The 26,700-nt window shown below is 42.8% G+C and overlaps 1 protein-coding gene across 3 annotated transcripts in view; it reads left to right on the top strand.

Annotated features, from left to right (window-relative positions):
- LOC121325964 (guanine nucleotide-binding protein G(o) subunit alpha) overlaps positions 1 to 26,700 on the top strand; it is a 71,824-nt gene that overhangs the window by 39,446 nt on the left and 5,678 nt on the right. Inside the window, exons 4-8 of one of the 3 annotated variants that reach the window (XM_041269061.1) lie at positions 15,066 to 15,226; positions 17,934 to 18,062; positions 18,472 to 18,601; positions 21,279 to 21,432; positions 22,159 to 24,337. In XM_041269061.1, coding sequence (XP_041124995.1) covers positions 15,066 to 15,226; positions 17,934 to 18,062; positions 18,472 to 18,601; positions 21,279 to 21,432; positions 22,159 to 22,346 — 762 coding nt within the window. In that variant the 3' untranslated portion in view covers positions 22,347 to 24,337. Of the gene's footprint in view, positions 1 to 15,065; positions 15,227 to 17,933; positions 18,063 to 18,471; positions 18,602 to 21,278; positions 21,433 to 22,158; positions 24,338 to 26,700 lie in introns of those variants that run through there. The other 2 variants (XM_041269062.1, XM_041269060.1) reach the window with 2 other exon arrangements.

Genomic DNA, 26,700 nt, shown 5'->3' on the forward strand with positions numbered 1-26,700 from the left:
TAAGAAAACCAATCAGGATTATATAAAAAGTACTGCATTCAAGGGAACACACGTGACATGATTGAATTTATTCTCAAAGAAGGATAACTTTTGAGTGTGTTTGCTGCCCAGCTGAAGAGTGTGAAAGTAACTGAGCCTCTGCTTCTAGAACAGTCTAGAGTATCTCAATTTTCAAGCCCTCACTCAAAACAGACACATAATGCAATACAATCCAATGTTACTTATTTCTTACTGAGTTCTAAACATTGTAACACCTAGGGTTCTATTCACTTAACAACACACTGTTAAAGGTGCCTCTCCTTTAATGATTTCAGTCATAGCAGTGTTTAGCATCCTTCACTGTCTTGAACATTTGACTCCTTTATTAGCTATAGTCACTCTAAAAAACACTGCTGTTGTACGACCCTATTTAGCACATGTCCTCTGAGTGCCACTGCAGGGCAGCAGAAGGACCGTGGTCTCTGTCTGTACTTGGGCCGGTGGCAGAGGAGGGGGTGCCAAGTTGTTTTGGGGAGGCCACATTATGGAATAGGTGATCCAAGTAAAATAATTCACACCACAATATGACCCTCGAAATTCTCAAATTAGATACCGTTACACACTGCGCGAAAAGGCGGACCCTGCAGACGGGGTGGCTAATGGGGGGGGGGGGGGGGGGAGTAACACCCCTGGTTAACAGCAATAACATATGTTATAGTTAAATATATGTGTTTAACTAGACTTTGATTAATGATTTGTTATAGATTTGTTTTTATCTCGATCTGGGATCTGAACTGGGGGGGGGGGGGGGGCACGCCTCCCTATGGCCCTCCCCCTTGGCTCTGCCAGCCCTGGTCTCTGCTAACTGGGATGAATTAGGAACTGGTTGGTGCCAGTTGCGGTGGTTTTTGGAAGTGGATTACTGTCCAGTAAGAGCTACACGGCTGGCAGACCACAAGCAATTTCACTGCAACCCCCAATGAGAAAGAAGAGAAAGAGAGAGGGGAATGGAGTTCAAGTGCTTCAGCTGTTGCCAGAGTTACAGTGAAAGGCATTTTTGCTGCGGTTTGCACTGTGCTCTTTATTTCTAAATGAATTTGATACAGGATGTTAACAAGGCGAAAACTGTCTACTGTATAGGTGCTTTACAAAATATACTGAAATGTGTATTATATATTTACATAAACACTATTTTTTTAATTAATTATATATATATATATATATATATATATATATATAATATATATATATATACTAATATATAATATTATAATCTTTAATGTTTATCTATATTCTAAAAAATGCCTGGGTACTTTAAAAATACCTACCTGGGTAATTTCAACAAATCATTTAAAAATGTCAGGCGAAAAATGATCGATGAAAGGCAGTAAAAAGCCATTGCTCATTGTATTATGTGGGCTTTAAAATAATGATTTGTTCTTGGGTTAAAGGAAAAACCTCATTTCAAAATGTAATTAAATACCTATCAGTTATGCTCCATGGTATATGAAGCTTCAATTAATAAAGAGTAAGCGTTCTTTATTCCGATCTTAATATGGGAATGTTTATTTGAAGTCAGGTGGAAGCGCTTTGAGCACTGCTTGCGCTCCATTGCCAGGGTGTGCCTGATGGGCTGTAGTGACATCTTCCTTCCCACAAAGCTGATATCCAGGATATTCAGTGCCACTGAAAACAAACAATCAGATACTTAATGCTACGCCAGCATATTGAACCAAATTAGTGATAGGCTAATGCTGACAATTGAAATTTATTTTCGTTCCACGTACTGCGGTACAGTACAGCTCATCTATAATTATTCAGTTTAAACACAATGAACTAAATCGCACCGCTGCCAGGCAGTGTATTGTGTGTGTTTTAGCACTTTATGCATATGCATTAGGCTGAGCTGGAGATTGTTCTGTAGTGAATGAGGAGGGGGTAGGGGGGTCCTGTGTATTTTTAGCCCTGACCTGCTTTGTTCTGGTTGGCTAGTGCAGGGGGTGCACTGAGGGAATTAAAAGAAGAAAATAGCTTATTTTGAAGAAATGGCAAATGCAAGCTCTTCGAGGATGTGGTGGAAGTGAAGCAGCAGTACCCAAGCCTGGAAGTGAAGCGGCAGTACCCAAGCTTGGAAGAGAAGCGACAGTACCCAAGCCTGGAAGTGAAGTGGCAGTACCCAAGCCTGGAAGTGAAGCGGCAGTACCCAAGCTTGGAAGAGAAGCGACAGTACCCAAGCCTGGAAGTGAAGTGGCAGTACCCAAGCCTGGAAGTGAAGCGGCAGTACCCAAGCTTGGAAGAGAAGCGACAGTACTCAAGCCTGGAAGTGAACGGCAGTACCCAAGCCTGGAAGTGAAGCGACAGTACCCAAGCCTGGAAGTGAAGCGACAGTACCCAAGCCTGGAAGTGAAGCGACAGTACCCAAGCCTGGAAGTGAAGCGACAGTACCCAAGCCTGGAAGTGAAGCGACAGTACCCAAGCCTGGAAGTGAAGCGACAGTACCCAAGCCTGGAAGTGAAGCGGCAGTACCCAAGCCTGGAAGTGAAGCGACAGTACCCAAGCCTGGAAGTGAAGCGGCAGTACCCAAGCCTGGAAGTGAAGCGACAGTACCCAAGCCTGGAAGTGAAGCGACAGTACCCAAGCCTGGAAGTGAAGCGACAGTACCCAAGCCTGGAAGTGAAGCGGCAGTACCCAAGCCTGGAAGTGAAGCTGGAAGTGAAGCGGCAGTACCCAAGCCTGGAAGTAAAGCGGCAGTACCCAAGCCGCTGGGATACTGCTCGTCACTGGAACACAAAGTGCTGTGACAGGCTGCCGGAGCACTCTGCGAGCAGGGTGCAGGGAGGGTTGCGATCGCACAGGGACAAGGGAGGCCTTATTTAATTAGCTGTTGTTCCAAATGGAAGATTAGAGCTGAGGAGGCAACTAATACCAGCTAGCTATTGACTTTAAATAGAGATAGCAAGAGAATTCAAAAACAGCGAACAGCTTCATATTCTTCTTCATTTTCATATATATATATATATATAGAGAGAGAGAGAGAGAGATTTGCTGTTTTTGGATTCGCTCTCTATTTAAAATAAAGTCCTCTCCACTCTGCTCAAGTGCTCTGCACAATGTTTGCCTAAAATTGTATTCCTGCGAGTGTTCTGCACGTCATTAATGCCTTTACGAGGCCCTCCGTGGCGAGTTTCTGCACTCAATAGTGCACAGTGGGTGCCAGTCCATCCTCACCGCTGAGCTGCTGAGCCCTGGCTGTTGACTAGCAGGGTCTGTCTGCAGGAGCGTCTCAGCCTCTTCAGGAGCCCAGTGGCTTTCATTAGGAGGCGTGGCAGCCTGTCTGCAGCATTGAGATCCGACCAATTGAAGAGTCTCAGGGAACTAACCAAAAAACAAAACCAGAAAGACCAAAACACTGTAAAACCCTGAATAAGCATGTTCTTATGTGCATGTGTGTGAAGCCCTCACCTTTCACTTGCTTTAAATCTGTCTCAAAACCAGCATTCAGTTCACCAAGATCAAGAACTTGTAGAATAAAGAACACCCCCCCCCACACACACACACCTGTCCAGAGCAAGGGTACCATCTACAGGCCATGCTTGAGACCATGTGGACATTCTGCTCAGTGGGTAGATAGTAGGGGGTTATAGGAATACCCCTTTTCTGGATTGAACCAGGTAGTTTCTAGGAGAGGTCTTCTGTCTCATCTGAAAATTTGAAAAAAATGATATCTTGTTTATGTAGAGCCTACAGCACTGCAGAAATAAAGAATTGCAGTTCCAGCCATTTTCCTTGACTTGGTTATTGGCTCCCGGTAAACCCAGAGAGCGGTTTTCTTTTTTTTTGTCATCGCTGTTTAATCCTCCCCTCTGGATATGGAGTTCCTTGCGGAATATTAAACATGTTCTATTCTGATTCCAGTGACTGCACATTCTTGTGGTTTATTATTTCTTTATTTTTGTGTTATTGTTGTTGTTGTTGTTGTTGATTACCCTACATGGCAGTGCTCTGACGCCTGATTGGCCCAAACCTCTTGGTGCGAAGGACACTTCATTCCCCTCCTCGGCCTGCGTTTTCATTCCTTTTCCAGAAGCTGTCTTCTCTTGGCCCTTTGCTGTAAGGAGACAAGCGGTTGCCATAGAGACAAAGCTCCTAAGATGTTTAGAGTCTCTGGGATCAGAACATTTGCACCCACGTGATTTCTTTTTTTTTTTTAATTTTTAATTTCCTGCTCTTTTCCTTCTTTGTTATTGCACTATGTACCAGAGAACAGTATAGTCAGTCTGTCTAGACAGAGAGAGAGAGAGAGAGAGAGAGAGAGAGAGAGAGAGAGAGATGGGGTGGGCAGGGTCTTGAATCGTGATTGACAGAGAAGCTAATGTGAATAGACTTGAGGCTGCTCTCCATACAAAGGACCTGGGAGGAAGTTGCATTTTGGGTTTTGTTTTGGGTTGCTATAGATTGCTGTAGGGTTGGTGGTCGTGGTTGAGAGGGGAGGGTTCAGAACCAAAAATAGCAAATCCAGCAAATCCTCTCCAGGTCATTTCTTGTTTCTTTCCTTTATTTGTCAAAAAATAAAAAGGAGAAACTTCTGAAAATCTTGCTTGTCAGGTGTACTGGATATGCAACAAAGGTGTTTTTTCAGACCAATATAAAACCCAGCCCAGATACTAGACGCAAGTCCAAGGTTTCAGACACATTGTTTAGATAAAAGTTTTCTGTTGGTAAAATCATAACAAGCTGTACAATGATGAGACAAGTAACATGGTGAAGAACAGAGCAGAATAGAAAAACATAGCAAACAATGGAAAGCATTATTGTAAATGTGTGATAAACTGCAACATTACAGTGCAATACATTACTCATGCAACATCCCTTAACAGCATTAGAAAACAAAGCTCACAGCTGAGTAACCTGCCCTTGGAGCAAGCCACTGAAAAATATCTTGAACCTAAATTCACCAAGCATGTTCTTCTAAAGTTTTGCTCCATGCATGCAATGTGATTCAATCTCTGATAGGACAGAAACATGCAGGATCCACATGGGGCCACAAAGCAGTATATGATGCAAAACCGAGCCACTCCTGCAAACACACTTCTGCACTCCTGCCCCAGCCCCTGCTAATTAGCGGCCACTTCCCTTTTTGTGTTGAATAGCACTGTGGCATGTCGAAATCTATAATTGCATTACTTCTACACAACTAGCTAAACAAAGCCTAATTAATATTCAGCTTTGTCGGGTCCTGTTATGTGGTGATGCTGATATTGGTTGTTATTCTGTACGCTGTGGCCCGGCCCTTCTTCCTCTTTGGCAGGCATTCAGCAGTTTGAAAGCACTGCTCTGGCAATCCTATTAAAAGGTGGGGAAATATAATAAACAACCCAAATTACACAATTTAGTCTACAAGCAGCACAGAAGAGATTTACTGTCTGGAGGTTTCTAAAAATAAGGTTTAGGAGACACCTAATGAATACAGGGTCTGCTTTTATAAATGGCCTGCCTCACTGGATATAAAATGGAAGTCTTGGTGTAAATTAGAAGGGTATAGACATATGCTGGTTTGTAATGTCTGTAGATAGATAGATAGATAGATAGATAGATGCAGTTTGTTAGATAGATATATGAAGCCAATTTTCCAAGTGTTTTGTTATATCCTTATGTGCTGGGGAAGGACGCTTTTTAATATAGATTAAAATTAGGGTCATGTAGTCATACTTGTTAGTTAAAAAAAGAAAAAAGAAAAATAATGCAAAAAAATAAATAAATCCACTTTCTAGATTTTATCAAAAGAATGCTTCATTAGTCAATCAGGATTCATCAGTCAACCTGTTTGTTTTTTCAAGGTTAGTCATTTTGTAGAAGTCAGAGCCTGATAGTCCTGGCAAATTGAGTGACAAAAACTACTTAAAATAAGCAGCAGGCCGCGTGCAAGCTGGCAGTGGGGGTGAGGACGGGGATGGGCTGATCCGAGTACTAACCCACAGCTCCAATGTGAATATCACTGGATCTATAGGGACCCGGAACACAGCATGGTGCAGGTCTAAACCTGATAACCCCAGTGCACAGTCCCGATCCATGGAGGGGAAAGTGATGCAAGAAAACACCCAACCAGGAAAACTGATACCAAATAATAACGCAGGTGAATCTTTAGATTTGGCTTACCCTTATCCAAGTGGGGTAAAGTATAGGTATGCATGGTAAGCCATGGTAAATTATTGGCAATGCATAGTATAACCGTGGAAAAAGCACAGGAAAAACTGCAGCATTGCTTTGACTTTTATAAGGGACTGAAATCATGATCACTGCTAAAGGAATGCTTTTTGCAAAAATTTCATCTGGATGTTATCAATGCAAATACGTGGTTCCTATTCACTGCCCATTTCATTCTGGAGAATTTTGATCACAGTGATATTTGATTTGTCTTGTGTGTATGTATGTGTGTGTGTGTGTTTTTACTTTAAATGGAGCAAACAGTTAGCAAATCAGGCTCATTGTGTACTAGCTGGATATTGTGAGAAATGCATTTAGACCGCAGGTGCATTTCGCTCCTTTCTATGGCTCTTTGTACCAATTTGCTGCAAGAAAGTGTGCTACAGAATGCCAAGATGGGATATGGGAAATGACAGTGATCAGATCACAGTGGCCTGCCTACCACAGTGGAACAGCTGTAGCTGTTGTAAACTCACACCTACAATGAAGACCCAAACACAAGTAGCTATATTGTATTTTTTACAGAATACATTGTCTGTAGAGAAACTGGTAGCAAAAGGAACCCACTGAAATCCTGTATCGAACACCCCCTGTCTGCAGTCACTGCCCTGGGCTGAATGCTCATTTGTACCTGCAGGGTATGTACTGTAATACAGCAGACCTGGTTTTACATACAGTTTGTTGATAACAATTGAATCATAATAAGGCATACTAAGTATGGTACTGTAAAACAAAAACAGTATTAGTATTAGGCAGGCGGGCGGGCGGGTGGGCGGGCTGGCGGGCGGGCAGACAGACAGACAGACACCAGAACCCTAAAATTTGGATGTTACAACCTGCCGGTGAGTGCTGAAAGTATTCCTGGCTCTATGTTATTATCAAATAAAAGAGTGGAAATGAAGGCAGAGGCATATATTCTGCAGCATGGGAAGACCACACCCTGCTGATTATATCCGCCACACTTCAAAATGACTTTGCTTAAAGACATTTCACACCTGAAAAGAGACAACCAGCATCACCTTATACCTAAGAGGTCAGATTTATGGGCCAGCCTGTACATCAATAACACAGTGTATGGTTGTGGAGTTATATAAGGGTTATTTTATGGTCCATATCTGAGTAAATCATTTATAAAGGGTAGCAGAGTTGCCTTCAGGTTTAGGTTTAACCCATTTGTATTCAGTTCAGGGAGGAGCCGATTCTTTTATTTTTGTCACTGCTGTTCCTGTTATACCCATATAGCCCCTCCATTGGCACTGCTGCTGTTCATTTTAGTGAGTATTTGAACAGGAAAGCTGAAGCACTGAAGAGGCTGTGCGGTGTGGGCCTCACGTTTCTAAAGGTTCTGCCTCACTGTGGAATTGCAGGCTCTCAAAGAGGCCCTCATCAACAGGATTAAAGGAGTGCATTGAAGTTGTTATCCCTCTCATTATAAAAGCAAATTCCTATTTTAAAAGGCCTAACTGCTTTGAAAACTGTGATAATCTTAGCAGTTTAGAAAACAAGTGAAGCGTTAACTAAGTGGTTGAGGGGTGCAGTTAAATATTTCATAAAATCAATAATGTAATGACTGAAGCACTGAAGAAACACCCTGTGTGGTTCAGGCTGCATCGCAAGAAAGGTCTTGGTTGCTGTGGCAACTAGCTCAGGCAGTCACGTGATGCGGGAGGAGCGGAAGGGGGGAAGGGCGAGGAGGAGAACCCATTGATGACTGAGAGGCAGCCCGGTTGCATGTGTGGAATATGAAAAGGCGCTGGAGGTTGTAGCAGGGGTGTGTGGTCTTAAAAGATCTGCAGCAAGGGAGCACTGCACAAGCATCAAAAAATAAAGATGCGTTGTATACCAGGTTTAAAACTGAACTGTGTAAGAGCGCCACCTGTCTGCCAGCCCTGGGATGCACTTGAAAGCATTCATACCCTGTAGAGAAATGTTTGATAAATAATAATAATATGAATTAGTATTTGAAATAATACGACTGTCTAGCCTACAGCATAATTGACCCGCTCTTTTTGCACAGTTTATCCTTCTTGTTGGGTCAAACAAACTCTTCCAAGGTAGGGTTTGGATTGCTTGTTTGGATGTTATACAGAGATATCGATGTCATTTTTATTTTTCTCTCCAAGGTGTCAGTCAGCACCATTCTGCTGGTTTATACTGCAGAGAGAACAAGCAGGGCTCATTCCCATATGCATGTGCTGAATGGAAAAGCATCAGTCTTGCAGGAGGATTGAAAAGGGGTGCAGCACTCAGGCAGTCTGTCTCAGCAGCTGTTGTCAGGAAACCCCTTTCAGTGTGTTGCAAATGCTGCCTTCAAGTGTCCATTCTCAGAACTGCACAGCAGGTGATGGCATTTGACAGCCCAAAGGAATCTGTGTCTCCCATGCTCCTTTAAAAAAAAAAAAAAAACTGAATGAGATTGATTAATATTGCCAACACTTCATTAGGACAATCAAGTTTATAGATCTGCCAAATGTCCTGGGGAGACTGGATTGAAATGCAGACTGTTGACTATTCGGTCTGTCAGCTGTGGAACTGGAACTGTAGGCCTGTTGTTAATGTGTTCTCCCTTAAAGCTTATACATATGAGGTGGGCTTTTAAAACTGTTTATTTCTTTTGGTAATTCACTTTTTAGGTTGTTTTCCTATATGAAAATGTAATATATTATACTAAAATTATTTACAAATCCAAAGCAGTATGCTATAAATATGCTAGCAGCATTACTAATTGTAAACTCGTAACATGCTTTCATTTTTATAATCGTTAGACTTTGTTTTTTTATTATTATAAAGATATTGAAAATAGGGCATACAAGCTGACTAGCGCTTAACACAAAACCACAGCTGTTGACAAGCACAGGACAAATATTCCCTTTCTGTGGGTTGGGTGTGGCAGCAGGGGGTGTGTACTCTGGGTTGGGCGTGGCAGCAGGGGGCGTGTACTCTGGGTTGGGTGTGGCAGCAGGGGGTGTGTACTCTGGGTTGGGCGTGGCAGCAGGGGGTGTGTACTCTGGGTTGGGTGTGGCAGCAGGGGGGTGTGTACTCTGGGTTGGGTGTGGTAGCAGGGGGTGTGTACTCTGGGTTGGGTGTGGTAGCAGGGGGTGTGTACTCTGGGTTGGGTGTGGTAGCAGGGGGTGTGTACTCTGGGTTGGGTGTGGTGTGTGTACTCTGGGTTGGGCGTGGCAGCAGGGGGTGTGTACTCTGGGTTGGGTGTGGCAGCAGGGGGTGTGTACTCTGGGTTGGGTGTGGCAGCAGGGGGTGTGTACTCTGGGTTGGGTGTGGCAGCAGGGGGTGTGTACTCTGGGTTGGGTGTGGCAGCAGGTGGTGTGTACTCTGGGTTGGGCGTGGCAGCAGGGGGTGTGTACTCTGGGTTGGGCGTGGCAGCAGGGGGTGTGTACTCTGGGTTGGGTGTGGCAGCAGGGGGTGTGTACTCTGGGTTGGGTGTGGCAGCAGGGGGTGTGTACTCCGGGTTGGGTGTGGCAGCAGGGGGTGTGTACTCCGGGTTGGGTGTGGTAGCAGGGGGTGTGTACTCTGGGTTGGGTGTGGCAGCAGGGGGTGTGTACTCCGGGTTGGGTGTGGCAGCAGGGGGTGTGTACTCCGGGTTGGGTGTGGTAGCAGGGGGTGTGTACTCCGGGTTGGGTGCATTCCCATTGAGACCAGTTTTTTGGAGCTGACAGTAAAATGTTATTCACAGTATCATCTAGTGTAGCTTGATACAGGGATGTGGAGGGAGTGTCTGGCCGTGTCAATCTGGCTGGACTGGGGTCAGAACTGTTTAACCTCTGCAGAGCTGTATTCCGCCAACTATGTAAAGAAGCACAAAGAAAACTGGAGAAACTTCTAGAAGCACACTGAAAAAGATGCCAAAACGGGGGCTGATTTGAGCCACCTATAACGTCAGCCTCCTGGATCGTTTTACAGCACTGGATTTAAGAAACCCAGGATAACCACGAATCAGCAGGTGATGCAATCCAGGCTGGAAAAAACAATAAAATCCAGTTAGGGATTATCCTGCTGGGATATAAGCTAATCAAATCAATGAATTACATTGTATTAATATTTTACATTGAGTCATCACACTTCAGCCAAATTACTGTGAGATTCAACATGTTTTGCATGTGTGCACACAGTACAATAAAATACAATTCAATTCAATTCAATTCATTTCACATTTCTATAACCCCAAAGCGCTTCACACACACACACACACACACACACACACACACACACACACACACACACACACACACACACACGCACAAAGAACAATTAAACTGTTAATTAAAATAAATTATAAAAAATTGACACAAATGTGGTTTTAATTGTAAAATTTAAAAAAACTAAGATAAAAAATCATATATATATATATCTATATTTATATATATATATATATATATATATATATATATATATATATATATATATATATATATAACATTTGAATTAAAAAAAGCTTGGAAGTTGTCTATATGCAGTGCCGCCTCAAGACCGTCCTGCCAGCACCCTGGTCCCATTAAAATCACTGGACCTCACGTCTACCTCATTCTACCAGCCTTGTTGCAGCAGAAGCAGGAGGATTCACACATCCATTTCATTTGATTGCTGTCACTCGGCTCTGAACAGACAGCCGTCATAAATGGTTGTGGGGAGATGGGGCTAAATAGTTATTATTATATATTTTGCCTTTCAGTTTGTGTATTAAAATGTGGATCGTAAATATTACCCATTAATAACAATGTCATGATCATGAATGTATACACACAGACGAGTTTAGCAGCCTCTAATCAGCAAATTAAATGTTGTTACTGCTGTGTGCCTCTGATCTTATGACTGTATAATGAGCTGTCTTTGCTCACGTCGCCTTTCCTGAATGCAGTGATTAGATACCTAAGAGGTAGAATTCAACAGCCAATTCTAAAAGCCTAGTATCAATGCAATTCCACGAAGCACAGAACTACACTGAAACTCCTCGTCCACACAGTAGTGGGTGTTGGGGAGTGTTAAGCTGAGGGAACACAAAGTCACTTTGTGGCTTGGAACTTGGTTTCGGGGCACTGTGCAGCATACCAGAGGAGATGCCTCAAACCAGGTCTCCCTGTCTCTTGGAACCAGGTTTCAAGCCACTGTTCATGAAAAATTGGCTTCAGCTTTGCACATACCCAATTGAAACGCATGGCTTTTCAGGCTTCAAGATGTGTTTCAGTGGATGCTTGAATCGTCAGGTTGCTAGACTTCTGCCTTCATGTTTAAGATGGAAGTTCAGCAGCATTGATTGATTCTGTAGGGCTCTGTCCTTTGGCTTTCCTTTGCCCCTGATGCGGAGGCATGCTCCGTTCCTTTGACTTTTGACAAGCTTTCTTCCACGCATACCACTTTCAGAATGGTGCCCCTCTGCCTAGGAAGTGAACCAAGGGTGCGGATGGCAGACACTTAGGCACCTCATGCTCGGTTGTTGTGAAATGGAAGCAAGTAAACCATGAACTAATCCCCCTGGAGCCTGTTCTACCTTGCGAGCACCTAGCTCAGACATTTTCTGATTCGATGTCAGCCAGCCTGCATGCTGGTCTTCCTAACAGCGCATTGGTCCCCCTGCTTGCCTCCTAGGCAATGGAGCTCTGCCTCCAGTCTCCCTGGCCAATCAATTCAGTCTCCTGACTGGGTCTTTTACCCCTCCCTTCCAGGTCATCTGTCTAGCTAAATGACTGAAATCTCGAGATGGCTGACTGATAATGTATTCACTTTATGTCTACGACATGAATTATGAATAATACCGTTTTAATTAAAATCTAAAAGGTCACATTCGTTCTTGCTTTTGAACTACCAAATACCAGAATGTTCTACGAGGTGCTTCATATTTTTCAAAAAAAGCCTTGGATTGTCTCTGTTGTACTTCCCAAGCAGCACGGCATAGTCTTTAAAATAAATAAGGTCATTCTCATTAGAAAACAAAGCCCTTTCATAAAGGCTAAAGTCCAGTAGGAAGAGTCTGAAGTAGTCATCGTCATCAACATTTTATTATAACAGGTACATCTCAGAGAGCTGCACAATCAACAGCCAGCCTAAAGAGCATGGAAAAGCTCAAAGAAATATGAGAGCATTGCCACAGATTTGACACTTCAAAGTCCCACATTTATTTGGCCAGTTGCTGAGGTGACAACACAGTCAACTTGTAATAAGTGTTTAGAAGTCATGGATGAACCAGTTCTGATAATGCAGCATTACAAACATGTATTGCAATACGGCATCATTTGCAGCACACCATATGGCCAGGGCTGTTCTATTTTTACACTGTTTGACACACCACCACTAGGTAACTGGCATAGTCATTCGAAGGTGCTGAAACGCAGGCTGTTCTTTCGGAGGGCTGCTATTGGCTGTTTCAGGAGAGAGACCTGCTCTGTAAATGCTGTTTATTCCCTTGGCTACCTGGGGAACGAACCATCTCCCTGATTCAGAAGCGTGCTGTTCTTCTGCAGTCCCAGGAGGGCGTGAAATACAGAAGTAGCAGCAATGTGATATTCATTAAATGAACTTCCTGTGGGACGGCGCCCCCTGTCTGTCAGAGGTGCACCAGGATGGGGAAACGTGCGGCGGCTGACCTGAAATGCAAAGCTCGGGGGTTGAGAGACTCTCCATAGCCTACCTGCTGAGGCAGGGCACTGTTTTAAGGTCAGGCCCAGTTGGAGGCACGTCCTGGAGAGGAAATGCAAGCTGTTGCCAAGGCGTTAATTGCTCTTGAGCTTCGTAATGAATGTGCATTGCTGAGTGTGTGTATGCGGTGTGTGTCGGCTTTCATGTTTTAGGTGCTGACATGTGGAGTTTCACGTCAGAAATTAAGCTAAGTGAACAGTATGTGATCAGCAGCACAGTGCGGTACATAAACAACCCAATACCATTTTCAGTGTGGAGTCTTTTTTTATTTTTTAAATGTAGATTCTGAATGACTTTTCTCCTCCAGCAGTTTAATTAGTTAGTTTTATGATTTAATGTAATGCTCAAAACTAAGAATTTCTCCAGGCTTACCAGTGCCCTTAGGAACTATTTATTCGAACATTGCAGGCTTTTCTTGCTGAAATATATGACATCATTAATTAAAGACATGGTTTCTTGTAGACAGTTTGGTCAGTGAAAGCATGCTAAATCACAGAGGTGTGGTAAATCATGGTGAACGATATATAAAGCATGGTACATAAATAGACGAGCTAGTACTAAGCTAATACTTAGATACCAGCTCTAACCAATAGACTGCCTCACAACCCTGTAGTTTTATACATATTACAATAATTGCTATGAAAAGGTGTAGCAGTTTAAAGTCGTTAATTAGGAGGACCTCTCTTATCATCAGTGTGTAGATCTATGAGCCAGTTACTCCCTGCTTGAAGTGCAGTGATCTGGTGTGTGAAGCAGGTAGCATGAGAAAGATTGCTGTGGTGTGGTGAGATGCAGCCTGAAGCCCACAGACGCATAGCTAACTCCTAAAGTCTGCTTAAACTCGCACGAAAGTACGCTGGTTTTCATGACCACCTATAAACAGTGCAGTCCTGTCCTGTCTCACTAGTCATTGACCTGCTTTACTATTCTAATCTTATTATATCTAAACGTGACTCGCTGCTATCCCGGTTAATGAAGCCCCAATTACCATGTGCTTTCTTTAAATAGCACAGCTGTGAGCGTGGAGCACAGAGCTGGCCTTGTGCTGGGCTCCAGTGAGTTAGAGTCCTGGACTAAAAATGGAATTGTGCAATTCCTGATTAATTGCAATTAGAATGTTATTGTAATTGTAATTGTAATTGTAGTTGAACCTGCTAGTTAGATTTGTTATTGTAACTATACCTTGCAATTGCTTGCTTACAGTTAAATTACACATTTATTTGTCATTCGATCATTGAAAGAACAAATGAGGATGCTCTCCTGTGTAAGAGTCAGCTGCTCGACTCTGCAGTGCTTGTCTGGGGTTAGCAAGTTGTTTTTGTTGGGCAATTACTTTTCTTGCTGATGTCTGTGGTTTGCCGTTGCGACTGGCTGTCCGCTGCGTGGTGTTTATTTTTCATTTCTCTTTCTAGCTGGACTTCATTTTTCACAACATTTGTTATGGAAAAATGATTTCATTCCTCTGGAGGGACTAAAGAACGGCAGTGCTAACGGCCCAAAGGGGGGATGTATAGAAACAGATCTGCTCATTATCTGCAACCTTACTACCTGCTGCACTGCACGCCTTCCCCTGCCCATTGACACTGATCACAAGTGCAGCTCTCTCCTTGTGCTGCCTGGACTGCACTCCTCAGTGTTAAGAAGTACTGGATGTGATGAGTCTCTGGTTTTCTTTTTTTAAACCTGAGCAGTTTGGGATGGGTTGGGGATGTCAGCGGCCTTAACAAGTTCTTGTTCAGACAAGGTTCAGTAAACAGTGCTGATGTAATGGGTTATGCGATACACTGCCGTTATGTATTCTGTCCCGTGTCGGTGAGATGAAATGAGGTTAAGAGCTCTAAAACCACAGATGCAGAGCAGCCTGGCTCGCTGTCATTGTGGTTAGGATGCTTGCTTGCGGTGCGCAGGGTCGTCGGGTCGCGCCTAGCGTCTGCCCTGTTACACTGGGAGGAGATCCCTTGATGCATGAAACAGTTCTGTCACTCCCTGTTTGAGCCTCTAATGGCAAGACCTTGGCGTCTCTCAATGGCTTGTATTTTCACTTTTGACTACATTTAATAACTGTCGCACAGTGGGGGCCACTTTACAATAGTAACTGCTTTAACCTAAATGCTATTTTATAAGGTGGATCGGTACCGAGCACCGTTTCCCTGAGTGAGTTGAGTAGCCCTGCATGAAGGAATGCATGTACTGCGTGGGGAGTGACGGCTGCTGTTTCTCCCCTGTGTCTGCAGGCTGATGCCAAGATGGTGTGTGATGTGGTGAGCCGGATGGAGGACACAGAGCCCTACTCTCCCGAGCTCCTGTCAGCCATGATGAGACTGTGGGCAGACTCCGGCATGCAGGAGTGCTTCAACCGGGCCCGTGAATATCAGCTCAACGACTCTGCCAAATAGTGAGTACCCAGCACCCAAATCTGAATGGCTATGTTAAGGTATAGAAAGGTTATAAATGACCAATCTTGAGGTGCTCTCATACATTTGCACACATTTCTACACCACCTCAGACTGGGACCTGGGAGTTCCACCGTGATTTCTGACAGCACATGATAACATACGGCTAAGGTAAGACTGGACCTTGAGGTCCCGCCAGGATTGAAAGGGTTCATAGAGCTGGAAAACATTTTTCCAGAGGAGAGGGCTGTTGCACACCTCCATCAAACCAAGCTTTGGCCTTGCAGTCTCCAGCTACTGTGAAAATGTTATTTTAGGATCTGACGCAATTGATAATTTGTAACAGACAGTGCGTTTCCCTATGGGGTGGCAGTGCCATACAGCTGGAGGGGGATTAAGCTTTGCTAAAAATGGGATCTGTGATTACAGTGATTGCAGGAAAGAAGGGTGCACAACACTGCCACTTCAAACACCATTAGAATATGAAACCATGGATACGGAGCGCCAAATAAAGGCATAAGTAACAGTGGCCTGTTCCATGATCTGGAGAATACATACACTGTCGGTGCAGTAAGTAGTGTTTATCATACAAGACACAAGATCTTAGCCATCAGTTTAGTAGCAATGACTGGGGACAACATTAATTACCCAGGGAGTCCACTCAGACCTCTTGTTTACTAAATATCTTGGTATGTTTCCTGAGTGAGTAATCGCCTCCCTCTTCAAAAATAGGCAAACAGTTTATAAGAAGGCGTCCCGTCCCACAAATACAATGGCACGCAAGTGTTACCCATTTATTACCATCGCAGAATGACTGGCCGGGATCATTTGCTCTTATATATATTCAATCTCAAGACAGGAAGACCACCTATCTGTTGTGACAACTTAGTTGGCCCCTTGGCCAGTCATTATAAGCCAGCTGGACTGTATTTTAAATAGAGTGATAGGAAAAATGCTCCACTTGACAGCCACACACCAGAGTGATATATTGTCAATGACGTTTTTGTTCCAAGTGTGCGGAATGGCCATCAGGTTGCTGAAAGGGGTCCGCTCCCTCTTGCTTGCGCACGTTCCTTCACATCAGCTCTCTTCACTGAAGCCTCTGTACAGCAGCAGCTCCAGCCCTGCATTAGAGCAAGCTAGACAGGGCCAGAGACCTCTAGAGGCACGTGACTCTCTGCAGGTCCCTGGGGGAGTTTCAGTGTCTAGCGCTGCTTCTGATTTGTCCCTCCTGAAACCTACATTCTTTTTCCATCACTTTGGCGCAGCTGAACATCTTGTCTAGGCTGTTATCAGGAGGGATGATTTTAAATAGATAATAAATAGTGGAGGTACATGACAGAATTTAGTGAACGATGTGAAGTGACCGGAGCACTCGGATCACCCGGGGTCCTAGCCCACCCCACCCCACCCCCGTGCACTGGTGTAGATGAAATCCTGCCGGGTCACTTGTATTTCGACGCGTTATATATATTATATAATATATATATATATATATATATATATATATATATATATATATATATATATATATATATATATGTTATATCGAATCGCTGTTACAGAGTCCCTAGTCTCACAATACTAGTCACCAGAGTGGTCTGGTGAAAACTGTGAGGAATATGGGAATCCGATGATGCATGAGGAGGGGTGTGCATGATTAATTTTATTGGTCCAGAATCCGCAGTGAATTGAGCTTGATACACAGGAAAGATCCAGCCAGCTGAGGGTAATGTAAGCCCGGGGGAGCAGTGCCATACAGCTCCCTCAATATCAATTCCTGCTGCAGGACATGCAGTACTCAGGTGCAGAGATCTTTCACTGAATCCTATTGATTTGTGCTGGAGTTACTGTTTCAATTGCACTGGAAAGAGCTGTTCCTTCTGCGTAACTCTCACATTTCTCTGTTTGTGCTATTCATAAGTGTTGTGAAAACTGAAACCCGAACAGAAACTGGTGAGCTGCGGGTGACCAACTGAGGTTGGGAACACATTTTCACTGACCTCTTACTGGGCCGGAATTCTTTATGTGGGATAATGTGCCGGTAAAGCAAGCTAGCACCGACTCTACAACTGCCCCACTGTACAACTACCCCACTAAACAACTGCCCCAGTCTACAACTACCCCACTAAACAACTACCCCACTCTACAACTGCCCCACTCTACAACTACCCCACTCAACAACTGCCCCACTCTACAACTGCCCCACTCTACAACTGCCCCACTGTACAACTAACTAAACAACTGCCCCACTCTACAACTGCCCCACTCTACAACTGCCCCACTCTACAACTGCAGCACTCTACAACTGCCCCACTCTACAACTGCAGCACTCTACAACTGCCCCACTCTACAACTGCAGCACTCTCCAACTGCCCCACTCTACAACTGCCCCACTCTACAACTGCAGCACTCTCCAACTGCCCCACTCTACAACTGCCCCACTCTACAACTGCAGCACTCTCCAACTGCCCCACTCTACAACTGCTCCACTCTACAACTGAAGCACTCTCCAACTGCCCCACTCTACAACTGCCCCACTCTACAACTACCCAACTAAACAACTGCCCCACTCTCCAACTGCAGCACTGTACAACTGCCCCACTAAACAACTGCAGCACTTTACAATGCAGCACTCTACAACTGCTCCACTCTGTGGTAAACTAAAGGTGCCTGTGTCTAATTTCTCCTGGGTTTCTCTCCTCCTAGCTACCTAGACAGCTTAGATCGAATCGGGGCTGCAGACTACCAGCCGACAGAGCAGGACATCCTGAGGACCAGAGTCAAGACAACTGGAATCGTAGAAACTCACTTTACATTTAAAAATCTCCACTTCAGGTCAGTCGCTGTTCCGCTTTGTTTCTTTGATTTTGAAGTTCCTTTTTTTAAACTCTAACCCTAACCCTAACCTTGAACCCAACCACAACCCCCAACCCCAACACTAACCCTAACTCTAACCCCAACCCTAACACTAAACCTAACCCTAACCTTGAACCCAACCACAACCCCAACACTAACCCTAACTCTGACCTTAACCCTAATCCTAACACTAACCCTAACTTTAACCTGGAACCCAATCACAACCCTAACACTAACCCTAACTCTGATCCTAACACTAACACTAACCCTAACCCTTGCAGAATGTATTCCTTTATCAAAAAATGAAACTTTCTGAAGAATCTTTTCCATGTAATAAATACTGTATGGAGATAAAGGCTTTAGAAATTGAGTTCGTGTTGCTTCCCAGGCTTTTTGATGTGGGAGGCCAGCGATCAGAAAGGAAGAAATGGATTCATTGCTTTGAGGACGTGACAGCGATTATCTTCTGCGTGGCGCTCAGTGGCTACGACCAGGTGCTGCATGAAGACGAGACCACGGTGAGTTCAACACTTCTTGTACCGTGTGCCTCGTTTTCAAAACTTGGCTAGTGGATTTCAAGTAAATCCACTCGCTTCTATCAAGCTCAGTTCCTTTTTTCTTTTGTGTTTCAACTTGGCTTTCACTTATTGCCGTGTTTTGCTCAGTGTTGCTGTTGAAGAAATATGCAAAAGTGTGATTTTTTTTTTTTAGTTTTAGAGCTTTATTAATGAAGATCAATGTACCCCGCTTTGAGGGCCAGCCCCTTTATGTGTAGATTTCCTAAATATATCTTTTGCAGGGCTACACGGCACTGCATAAAACCTGTTTAATAAAGGGGACTCCACAGTAAGAGAAGTCTAAGTTAAAGATGCATTCAGTGTCACAGGTGTGGGTGAATCTGCTTATTATATTTGAGTTTGTGTTTTTCTTGCTTGCGTTAAAAATAGCAGTTCATGTAACAAGAGTTGTCTTTTCTTCCTTCGATAAGCCCTGTTGTGTTTCTGTGTGAGCATTCAGCTAACGACCTGGGTTCTTGTGACACAAATTATACGTAGTTTCTTTTTGGAATGAGGTTTGTGATTGCACTGTTGCTCTGAATAACCTTTAATGCATTTTCTTTGCAGGTTGTTTTTGTCAGTAGGGAATTGCTGCTATGTGTAGAACCCTAACGAGGATCTGTAAACTGAGTACAGTAGCAGAGTCACTCGGTTTATTCAGCTAAAGATAAAAAGAAAGAACTTCCCCGTGAACATACAGTATCTGGTCCTCACAGTGTGATGATCGCAAGGCAAAATGATCTTTCTTCTCATATAAATGTTCCAATTTTCCCAGACAATCGTACCAATAGTGCTGAAAACAAACAACAGAACTATATCATCTTAACCCTGTCACGCAATTTAAAATGTCATTTTCAGCCATGTCATTTTTTAACATTGCAGATTCTTCAATTCTTTAATTCTTTAACATTTACAGATTCTTTAATCTGCACGGGAAGTTGACTCTAATTCATGATTTAATGAATATTTGAATCCGCACAGCTGGGTTCCCCTTTGCTTTCTTCAGCACAGCTATTTCAGTTTCTATTGCCTATTCTTATATCACTCGGGGCAAAGGCTACATTGTTCTAGAATATCGGAACATTTCAGAAGTACATTTAAGTGCTTTTCTTGAGTATTTGTGGATTTTATGATCATCGTGCAATTGCAGGTACAGAAAATATCAATTCACCGTTTATTTAATTTGCAGCTGTTTTCTACCTTAAAGTTGGTTTAATGATAATATTGCTGTATATATTGTGTCTACCTGTTTTGAATATTTTCTATCGATCTGTGTTGTCTAGTGTTGTAATGTGTTACACTGTACTGTATGTATGTTGAACTGTTTTATAGAGACAGTAACTGGATGCAATAATGCTATTGGTTTGCAAAGCTGGGAAGCACAGCATGTGGAGTTTCTATAATTTTTTATTGTTTCTCCTAGATTTAGGAATGTTCAGTGCAGTCCTGTCCTTGACATTGTATTTGCTTTCAGTATACTGTGTGCTTAGTGTTAACTGGTAAGAAGGGAAACACATGTGATGTCACATACAGTATGAGGTGAAGGCAACGCCTGTCTTTTCAATGGTGGGTTCCCAAGACTCTTTTGGGTGCGCGTCTGTTTTCTCTGCTCCTGCACCCCCGTGCCCAGGCAGGAAGGTGGGCCGTGCAATCACCGTGCACCCTGGCTTCGGCCTTCTTGCTCCAAACATCTTCCAAGCGCCTCTGCACTTCACAACATTCCTTCCATCGGCTGACTTTTCTAACAAAATGCTAAAAACACAAGCGATTTTGAGAGACCAACCAAAATTTGGCAGGTATGAAGCTTCTCTTAAAAAAATTTCAAAACCCCTCCAAAGAGTTGAAAGCAGTACTCTGTGTTTGCGTGTGACTCCTGTGTGTGTGACTTTGCCATGAGCTCTCTCTCTCTCTCTCTCTCTCTCTCTCTCTCTCTCTCTCTCTCTCATTGCAGACTGTGCAAGTCCTCTTCCTAATTTGTTATCCTCTCTTGTGATTTTTTTTTTTTTTTTTGTTGCCTTATTTTATAAAACGCATGTTCTTGATGGAAGGCCTGTGATGGTTCCTGTCAGTGCATTTTGAATCAGTGGGCTTCTATCATCTGGCTAATTGTTATTTCTCTCTCGTTGTGGCTTTCTTTTTAGTCTTGCTAACTTCTGCAGTTGACTGCACTTTCTATGTTAGTGTAACCTCACCCTAACCGTTATACAACCCACCTCCAAATCACGCTGCTGTGAGGGTTGAGGCAAAGTCTGCAACCCTTGAGTGACTGCTTCCGACTCTCGATTAATTCAAGGATCTCACCCATCCTTGGTTAATTTACCTAATACCATGTGTGCCGGGGAAAAAAAAAAGAAATAAAGACAGAAAGAAGTTTGCATGACCTGAAGAGTTAGATCCAAGCATTGTGCAAATGCAGTATTGCTGCACACGCATGGTGCATGACCCTCACCTCCCATAGATAACCCTGTTTTATTAGTGCAATGTCAACCCTGCGAGCTCGAATGCCCTGTAGCTATTAGTTGTGTACAGACGGTGCAGTAGTGTGTCAAGAGAATGTCGTTTTTTTTCTTCTGTTCTTTTAAATGGGAAGCTTGTCTGCAGGTCTAGGCAGCTGATGCTGTGTCCTTTCTGTTTGCAGAACCGCATGCATGAGTCTCTGAAGCTATTTGACAGTATCTGTAACAACAAATGGTTTTCTGACACCTCCATCATCCTCTTTCTAAACAAAAAGGACATATTTGAGGAGAAAATTCTGAAATCCCCACTGACTATCTGCTTTCCAGAGTACACAGGTAAATAGGAGCTTTCCAAAATAACCAAATGTTTCTATAAACACACTGAATAAATGTACAGTTATGTTTAAAAAATCGATTCTCCTGCCCTTGATTGCTTTTAGTACTGTTATCAAACAGTAGGTTTACTTAACTCTGAAGCTCCTCTGAAAGTAAGACATTATAAAGCAGTCTTGTGCTGTACATTGATTAACACAGAGATAGGGGGATGGTTTTTGTGCTTTAAAGAAAGCAGACAGTTTTGGAATCTGAAAAGGGCAGGTTTAATTAGCTGTCAGTGTAGTCGCTTATACCTATGAGTCTGACAGATTGCATCTGCAGCTGTAAACAGCTCTGTGGAGGCGAGTGGGAGGGTGATAAGAGGATCCTAGTGACACTGCAGCTGAAGAAATCTGGAGTTTCAACGCCCTAAGTGGATGTCTTCCAAGTGACTGTAGTCATTAAAGACTACATCATATTCAGCTGAATAACGTGCTCGACGATACCCTTATAAACGTTTACCACAGTAAAAGCAAAGCAGACCAGGGTATTGTAAAGCATAACAAAAAAGGTGGCAAACTATGGTAAATGAAAAGTAATAATCGTGGTAAAACCTGCTAAACTACCGCTCAGATTGGCTGTGGTAAACTTGTGTAAGTGTAGCTTCATCCACTAATAGACCTTCAGTTTCAGTCTTTCATAATGTTGTTTTTTTTTCTTTGTCTTTTTTCTCCTTTGTTCCTTCAGGCCTGAACTCCTTTGCCGAGGCTGTGGCGTACATCACTCTGCAGTACGAGAGCAAGAACAAGTCTCCCAGCAAGGAGATCTACTCTCACATCACCTGCGCCACCGATACCAATAACATCCAGTTTGTCTTTGACGCTGTAACAGACGTCATTATCGCTAACAACCTGCGGGGCTGTGGATTGTACTAGGGGCAGACAAAGACACCAAAATAAAGAGTTCTTTCTCTTCAGGTTTACATCCACAAGTGTGCAGCCGGTGGAACTGTCTCACTGGGCTGATCTTAACAGCGGTTAAAACTTCTCCCTCGTATCTAGGAACACTTTCTTCTTTTCTATAGTAGCCTATAGCTACATCTTCTTAAAAATCCTTCCTTTTCACTGCACTAAGAAACCAAAAGCTTTTAAAAATAACTTAACAAACTTAGCCTAATTAGAGGTGCAGGTTTAAAACAAATGACAAGAGTTTACCATTTGAAACTGGGATTCTGTTAGTGGTGTCAGTGCTCTGTAGAGATCATGTGATCGCGCAGGATCCACAGTACAGTAACGGTCATTTCTCTCAGCCGTCAAACACCTGTCTAAATATAATACGTTGTTGATTTAAAAACTTGCCAGAAAAAATATGCTGTACACTGAACATTTTCTAAAAAGAGTTTTAATTTAAATGAAGTTAATCTCATAATATGAAGGTTTTTATTTCTAACTTTGTGTCTTTGGGCAACCCATCCAGGGATATAATATACATTTAATATCAAACACTCAAGCAGGGGCCCCAGAGGATGCCCGTCAAGCAGGTGTTTACAGCGTGCAAGACTGCCAAACGTTGTTTGCGTTTTCTTATTTTACAAGATGTACGTTGTCAGTTAGGACGGAGTGACGCGTGCATCTTTAGAATGCAACGTGACGTGAACGCTCTTCAGTGTATTTGTAAATAATGTGACTTCGTGTCTTTGATTTTCACTGTATTAATTGTAAAGTTGGGGTCAGTCACATATCTGATTTAACAGCTCACACTTTGCTATCTAAATTGCCTTGTATTTAGTTTACGCGGTGTTAAAAGCAGGGGAGGTGGGTGTGGCCATTAGAGCATTGAGTGTGTTTACAGTTTGTCTCGGGTGTGCTAACACATAGGTGCTTTTATAGGCTCATTTATAGACTATTAAGAGTCCGTTTCAAATGTCAGTGTTAATATTTTGACTGCAATATTAGTTACAGCGCATGTAAACTTTACTACAATGAACTACCAAATGCACATCCTGCTGACTTAATGGATTCCAATAGTGCAACCTCCTGTAACAATTCAAACTTGAGCGTTTGTACCAGAGCTGTGTTGATACCATGCAGTATACTCAGAGAGAGAGCAGAGAGACTGATGCATGTTCTTTGCCTTCTACTGTAGAAGTATTACTGAAAGTGTTTGTGACATTCAGTGAGGGATGTGTGTTTGCTTTTGGAAAGGCAAACATTCAGTTGGCTGGCACACCCCACACCTGCCTGTTGAGATACGTGCCAAAATATCCACTGTGCTGCTTGCTCGAGTCTAAAGTCACTGTGGCCTTGAAATGTTTCTCGAATCAGGCACCTCCTTATTATCGCTTAACGTGGCGCTATCACACGTGATTTACCTGACCTTACTCATATTCTGCAGACTTGCAAGGCTTTTAATGTCAGACCATGCAGGAGATATCTTATCTATTTCACCCAAGCAAGCAGAGCTTCAGTGTGATCAGATGTGCCACTTGTCTGATTGGCTCATTTAAACCGTTGGTTTTTTTTATTGCCTTTCAGATATTCAGTCTTAAAAGTTTGCAAAGCTGTTGCATTGAGAATCCTTAGAAAAAACATTTTGAACCTCATAGACTGCCAATCAGTCATTAATGATAGACGCTAACTTAAGCTCTTGAAGCTGTCACTGTAACGCCGGTCTTGAGAACTGCTTGTCCCATTTATAATAATAAAACTTGATGTGGAAATGTAATTTAGCACAATGTCTTGCCAGCGAATCTTTGGAACTTCTGCCTAAATCTAATGACATTTTGTTATAAGAAAAGACTCAATTTACTGTGAATGTAGGAGTGGTGATGTTCAGCAGGTCTGGTGAATCTTGGCTGCTCACTCAGATTCCATGAAGCGTTTTGCTATTGTAATTTATTCTGCAATGTAAGTCATACAAAACATTTTTTTAAATGTGTATTAGAGGAGGTGAATATATAAAAAAACCCAGAAGAACACTACTCTACAGTAAACTTTTCAATGCTCCATTAAACTTACAATGTACATGACTCCAGTATTGCGTGATTTACCAGTGTGAAGAGGAAAGCATATGCAGTCACTGATGTTGAGTTTAATGGTAATTCATTTGTAGCCCCTTCAGTTTTGCCTGTCTGTCCCCTAACAGCCCTGCTTAGCAGCACAGGTCAATGTGCAGGGACTCCTCTCAGGCTGGGTTCCTGGTGTGTGTGTGTGTGTGTGTGTGTGTGTGTGTGTGTGTGTGTGTGTGTGTGTGTGTGTGTGTGTGTGTGTGTGTGTGTGTGTGTGTGTGTGTGTGTGTGTGTGTGTGTGTGTGTGTGTGTGTGTGTGTGTGTGTGTGTGTGTGTGTGTGTGTGTGTGTGTGTGTGTGTGTGTTAATTTCCCCCATTCTTGTATGAGGGCCCTGTCAGCTTTGCATGCACTTAAAGGAATACTTTATACCCTCTGAATTTGCAGAAATGTATTTAATTTTTTTTGCAATTACTTTTGCAGGAGTGTGTATCCTTCCTCTCCTCCAAAGATCGGTGTTGTAGCCAAATATCATTTTGATAAATAAAACGTTGCAAAGAAAATGTTGCCTTTAGTGTTGAAGCGGATCAGTAAATAAGTAAATAAATCAATCCTGCCTTTGACTACTGAATGTCATTTTGCAAGTTATGCCTACTGACCCATGCAAACTTGGTTTGATGACAAGAGCTTTTATTTTTGGAATGGGGGGGATGTCTAATTTTGTTCTTGAAACGGACTGCATTTGCCCACGTCCGAATTTTTTTTGCCTAAGCATGGATGGGAGTGCATTCAGGTTAAAGCTACATGCCGGTTTATAGTGGTAGCGATGTTTACTTCGCAAAGGGATATAGTTATACAAGAATGGCAGCATGAGTTTTAGCAATGTGCAGCGATTCCAGCAACTTTCTAGCTGCAGAAAGAAGAACTTGGTAACTTGGTGCGTTGTTGTCCGTCCATGAGAAAGTTGCTAAAAACTTACCACATGCTCACACACATACACGGACACACACACGCACGCATGTACACACACGCAAGCACAGACACTCTTCTGAATATATATGAAAGCCCTGGTATCCTCATCAAGTCTGTTCAGCACTACCCTCCGAATGGCCCGTTCACCCAGCTCTGTAGATCTCCTATTCTTCTTGCTTGCTCACACGTTGCACTTCTAATTTCTTGCATGCTTGTTAAAGCTGCATTTTAATGTCATTCTGTATTCAAGTGGTTGTCAGTTTGTTAATAAATCCTTAGTTGCTGTAATTATTTATTGATTGGTGATTAATGTATTTATTAGTAAGATGTTAATAAAGTGCCAGCTCTTTCCCAGTGTGAGAGTGTGTTTAATTCTCTTCTCTCTCTCTCTCTCTCTCTCTCTCTCTCTCTCTCTCTCTCTCTCTCTCTCTCTCTCTCTCTCTCTCTCTCTCTCTCTCTCCCTCTTTGTTGTTCAGAAACATTTGATCCCCCCCCCCCCCCCCCCCCCCCCCCCCCCCCCCCAGTGAAACAGCATTTTGTTTCAAAATGATTTCAGTACAGGTATTTACAATTTAACAAAGTATCTGGAGTCCATCTTCCTCCACATGTGAACCAGTTAGTTTGCTACAGTGACTGGTATCTTTACAAACAAACCCTGCATCCTGAGGTTGCTGCTGGTTCATTGCATGCCCCATTTCAGCTGGTTTAGTGTTTTAACTTCAAGCTGTCTGTAGCCAGTTTGTTTGCGTGGTCATACTGAACTAACGACTTTTACAGTTATGGTGCATGTCATATTAACTGATCTTGTTCCTCTGTTTTACAATGAAATTAACTTTGACTGAAATCTTAGGCATTTTGGACAGTGCTAAAGTATGATTTTATTAACCCTTGAACTACTTGGTTATGCAGACACGCCCTGTGTCCTGAGTAACTTCATCAGAAGCAATACAAAAATGTTTTAAGTAGTTTTAATTTAAGGAGTTTTGGAAGAATTTGAGTTACTGTTTTAAGGAATGTTTTATTGAGGACTGTATTTTTAAAGCCTGTTTTATTTAATTGAATCAATCCCAAAACCATTTTTTCAACCATTTGAGTTTATTCTCATTTTTTTTTTTTTTTAACCTTCCTTAGGATAAAAACATGCCTTAAAACAGTCTTTAAAGTTTTGTGAATAGCACCTAGTATTATTATTATTATATACAGTGCATGCTCATGTGTGATGGGCATGTGAGCTGGTAAAATGTCACAGATTGACCCACTGTTTTCCAAAGCTCGATTCTTTGTCTGTCACCTGCAAGGTTTAAAAATCCAA

This window comes from Polyodon spathula, chromosome 13, assembly GCF_017654505.1.
Source record: "Polyodon spathula isolate WHYD16114869_AA chromosome 13, ASM1765450v1, whole genome shotgun sequence".
Classification (NCBI taxonomy): Eukaryota; Metazoa; Chordata; class Actinopteri; order Acipenseriformes; family Polyodontidae; genus Polyodon; species Polyodon spathula.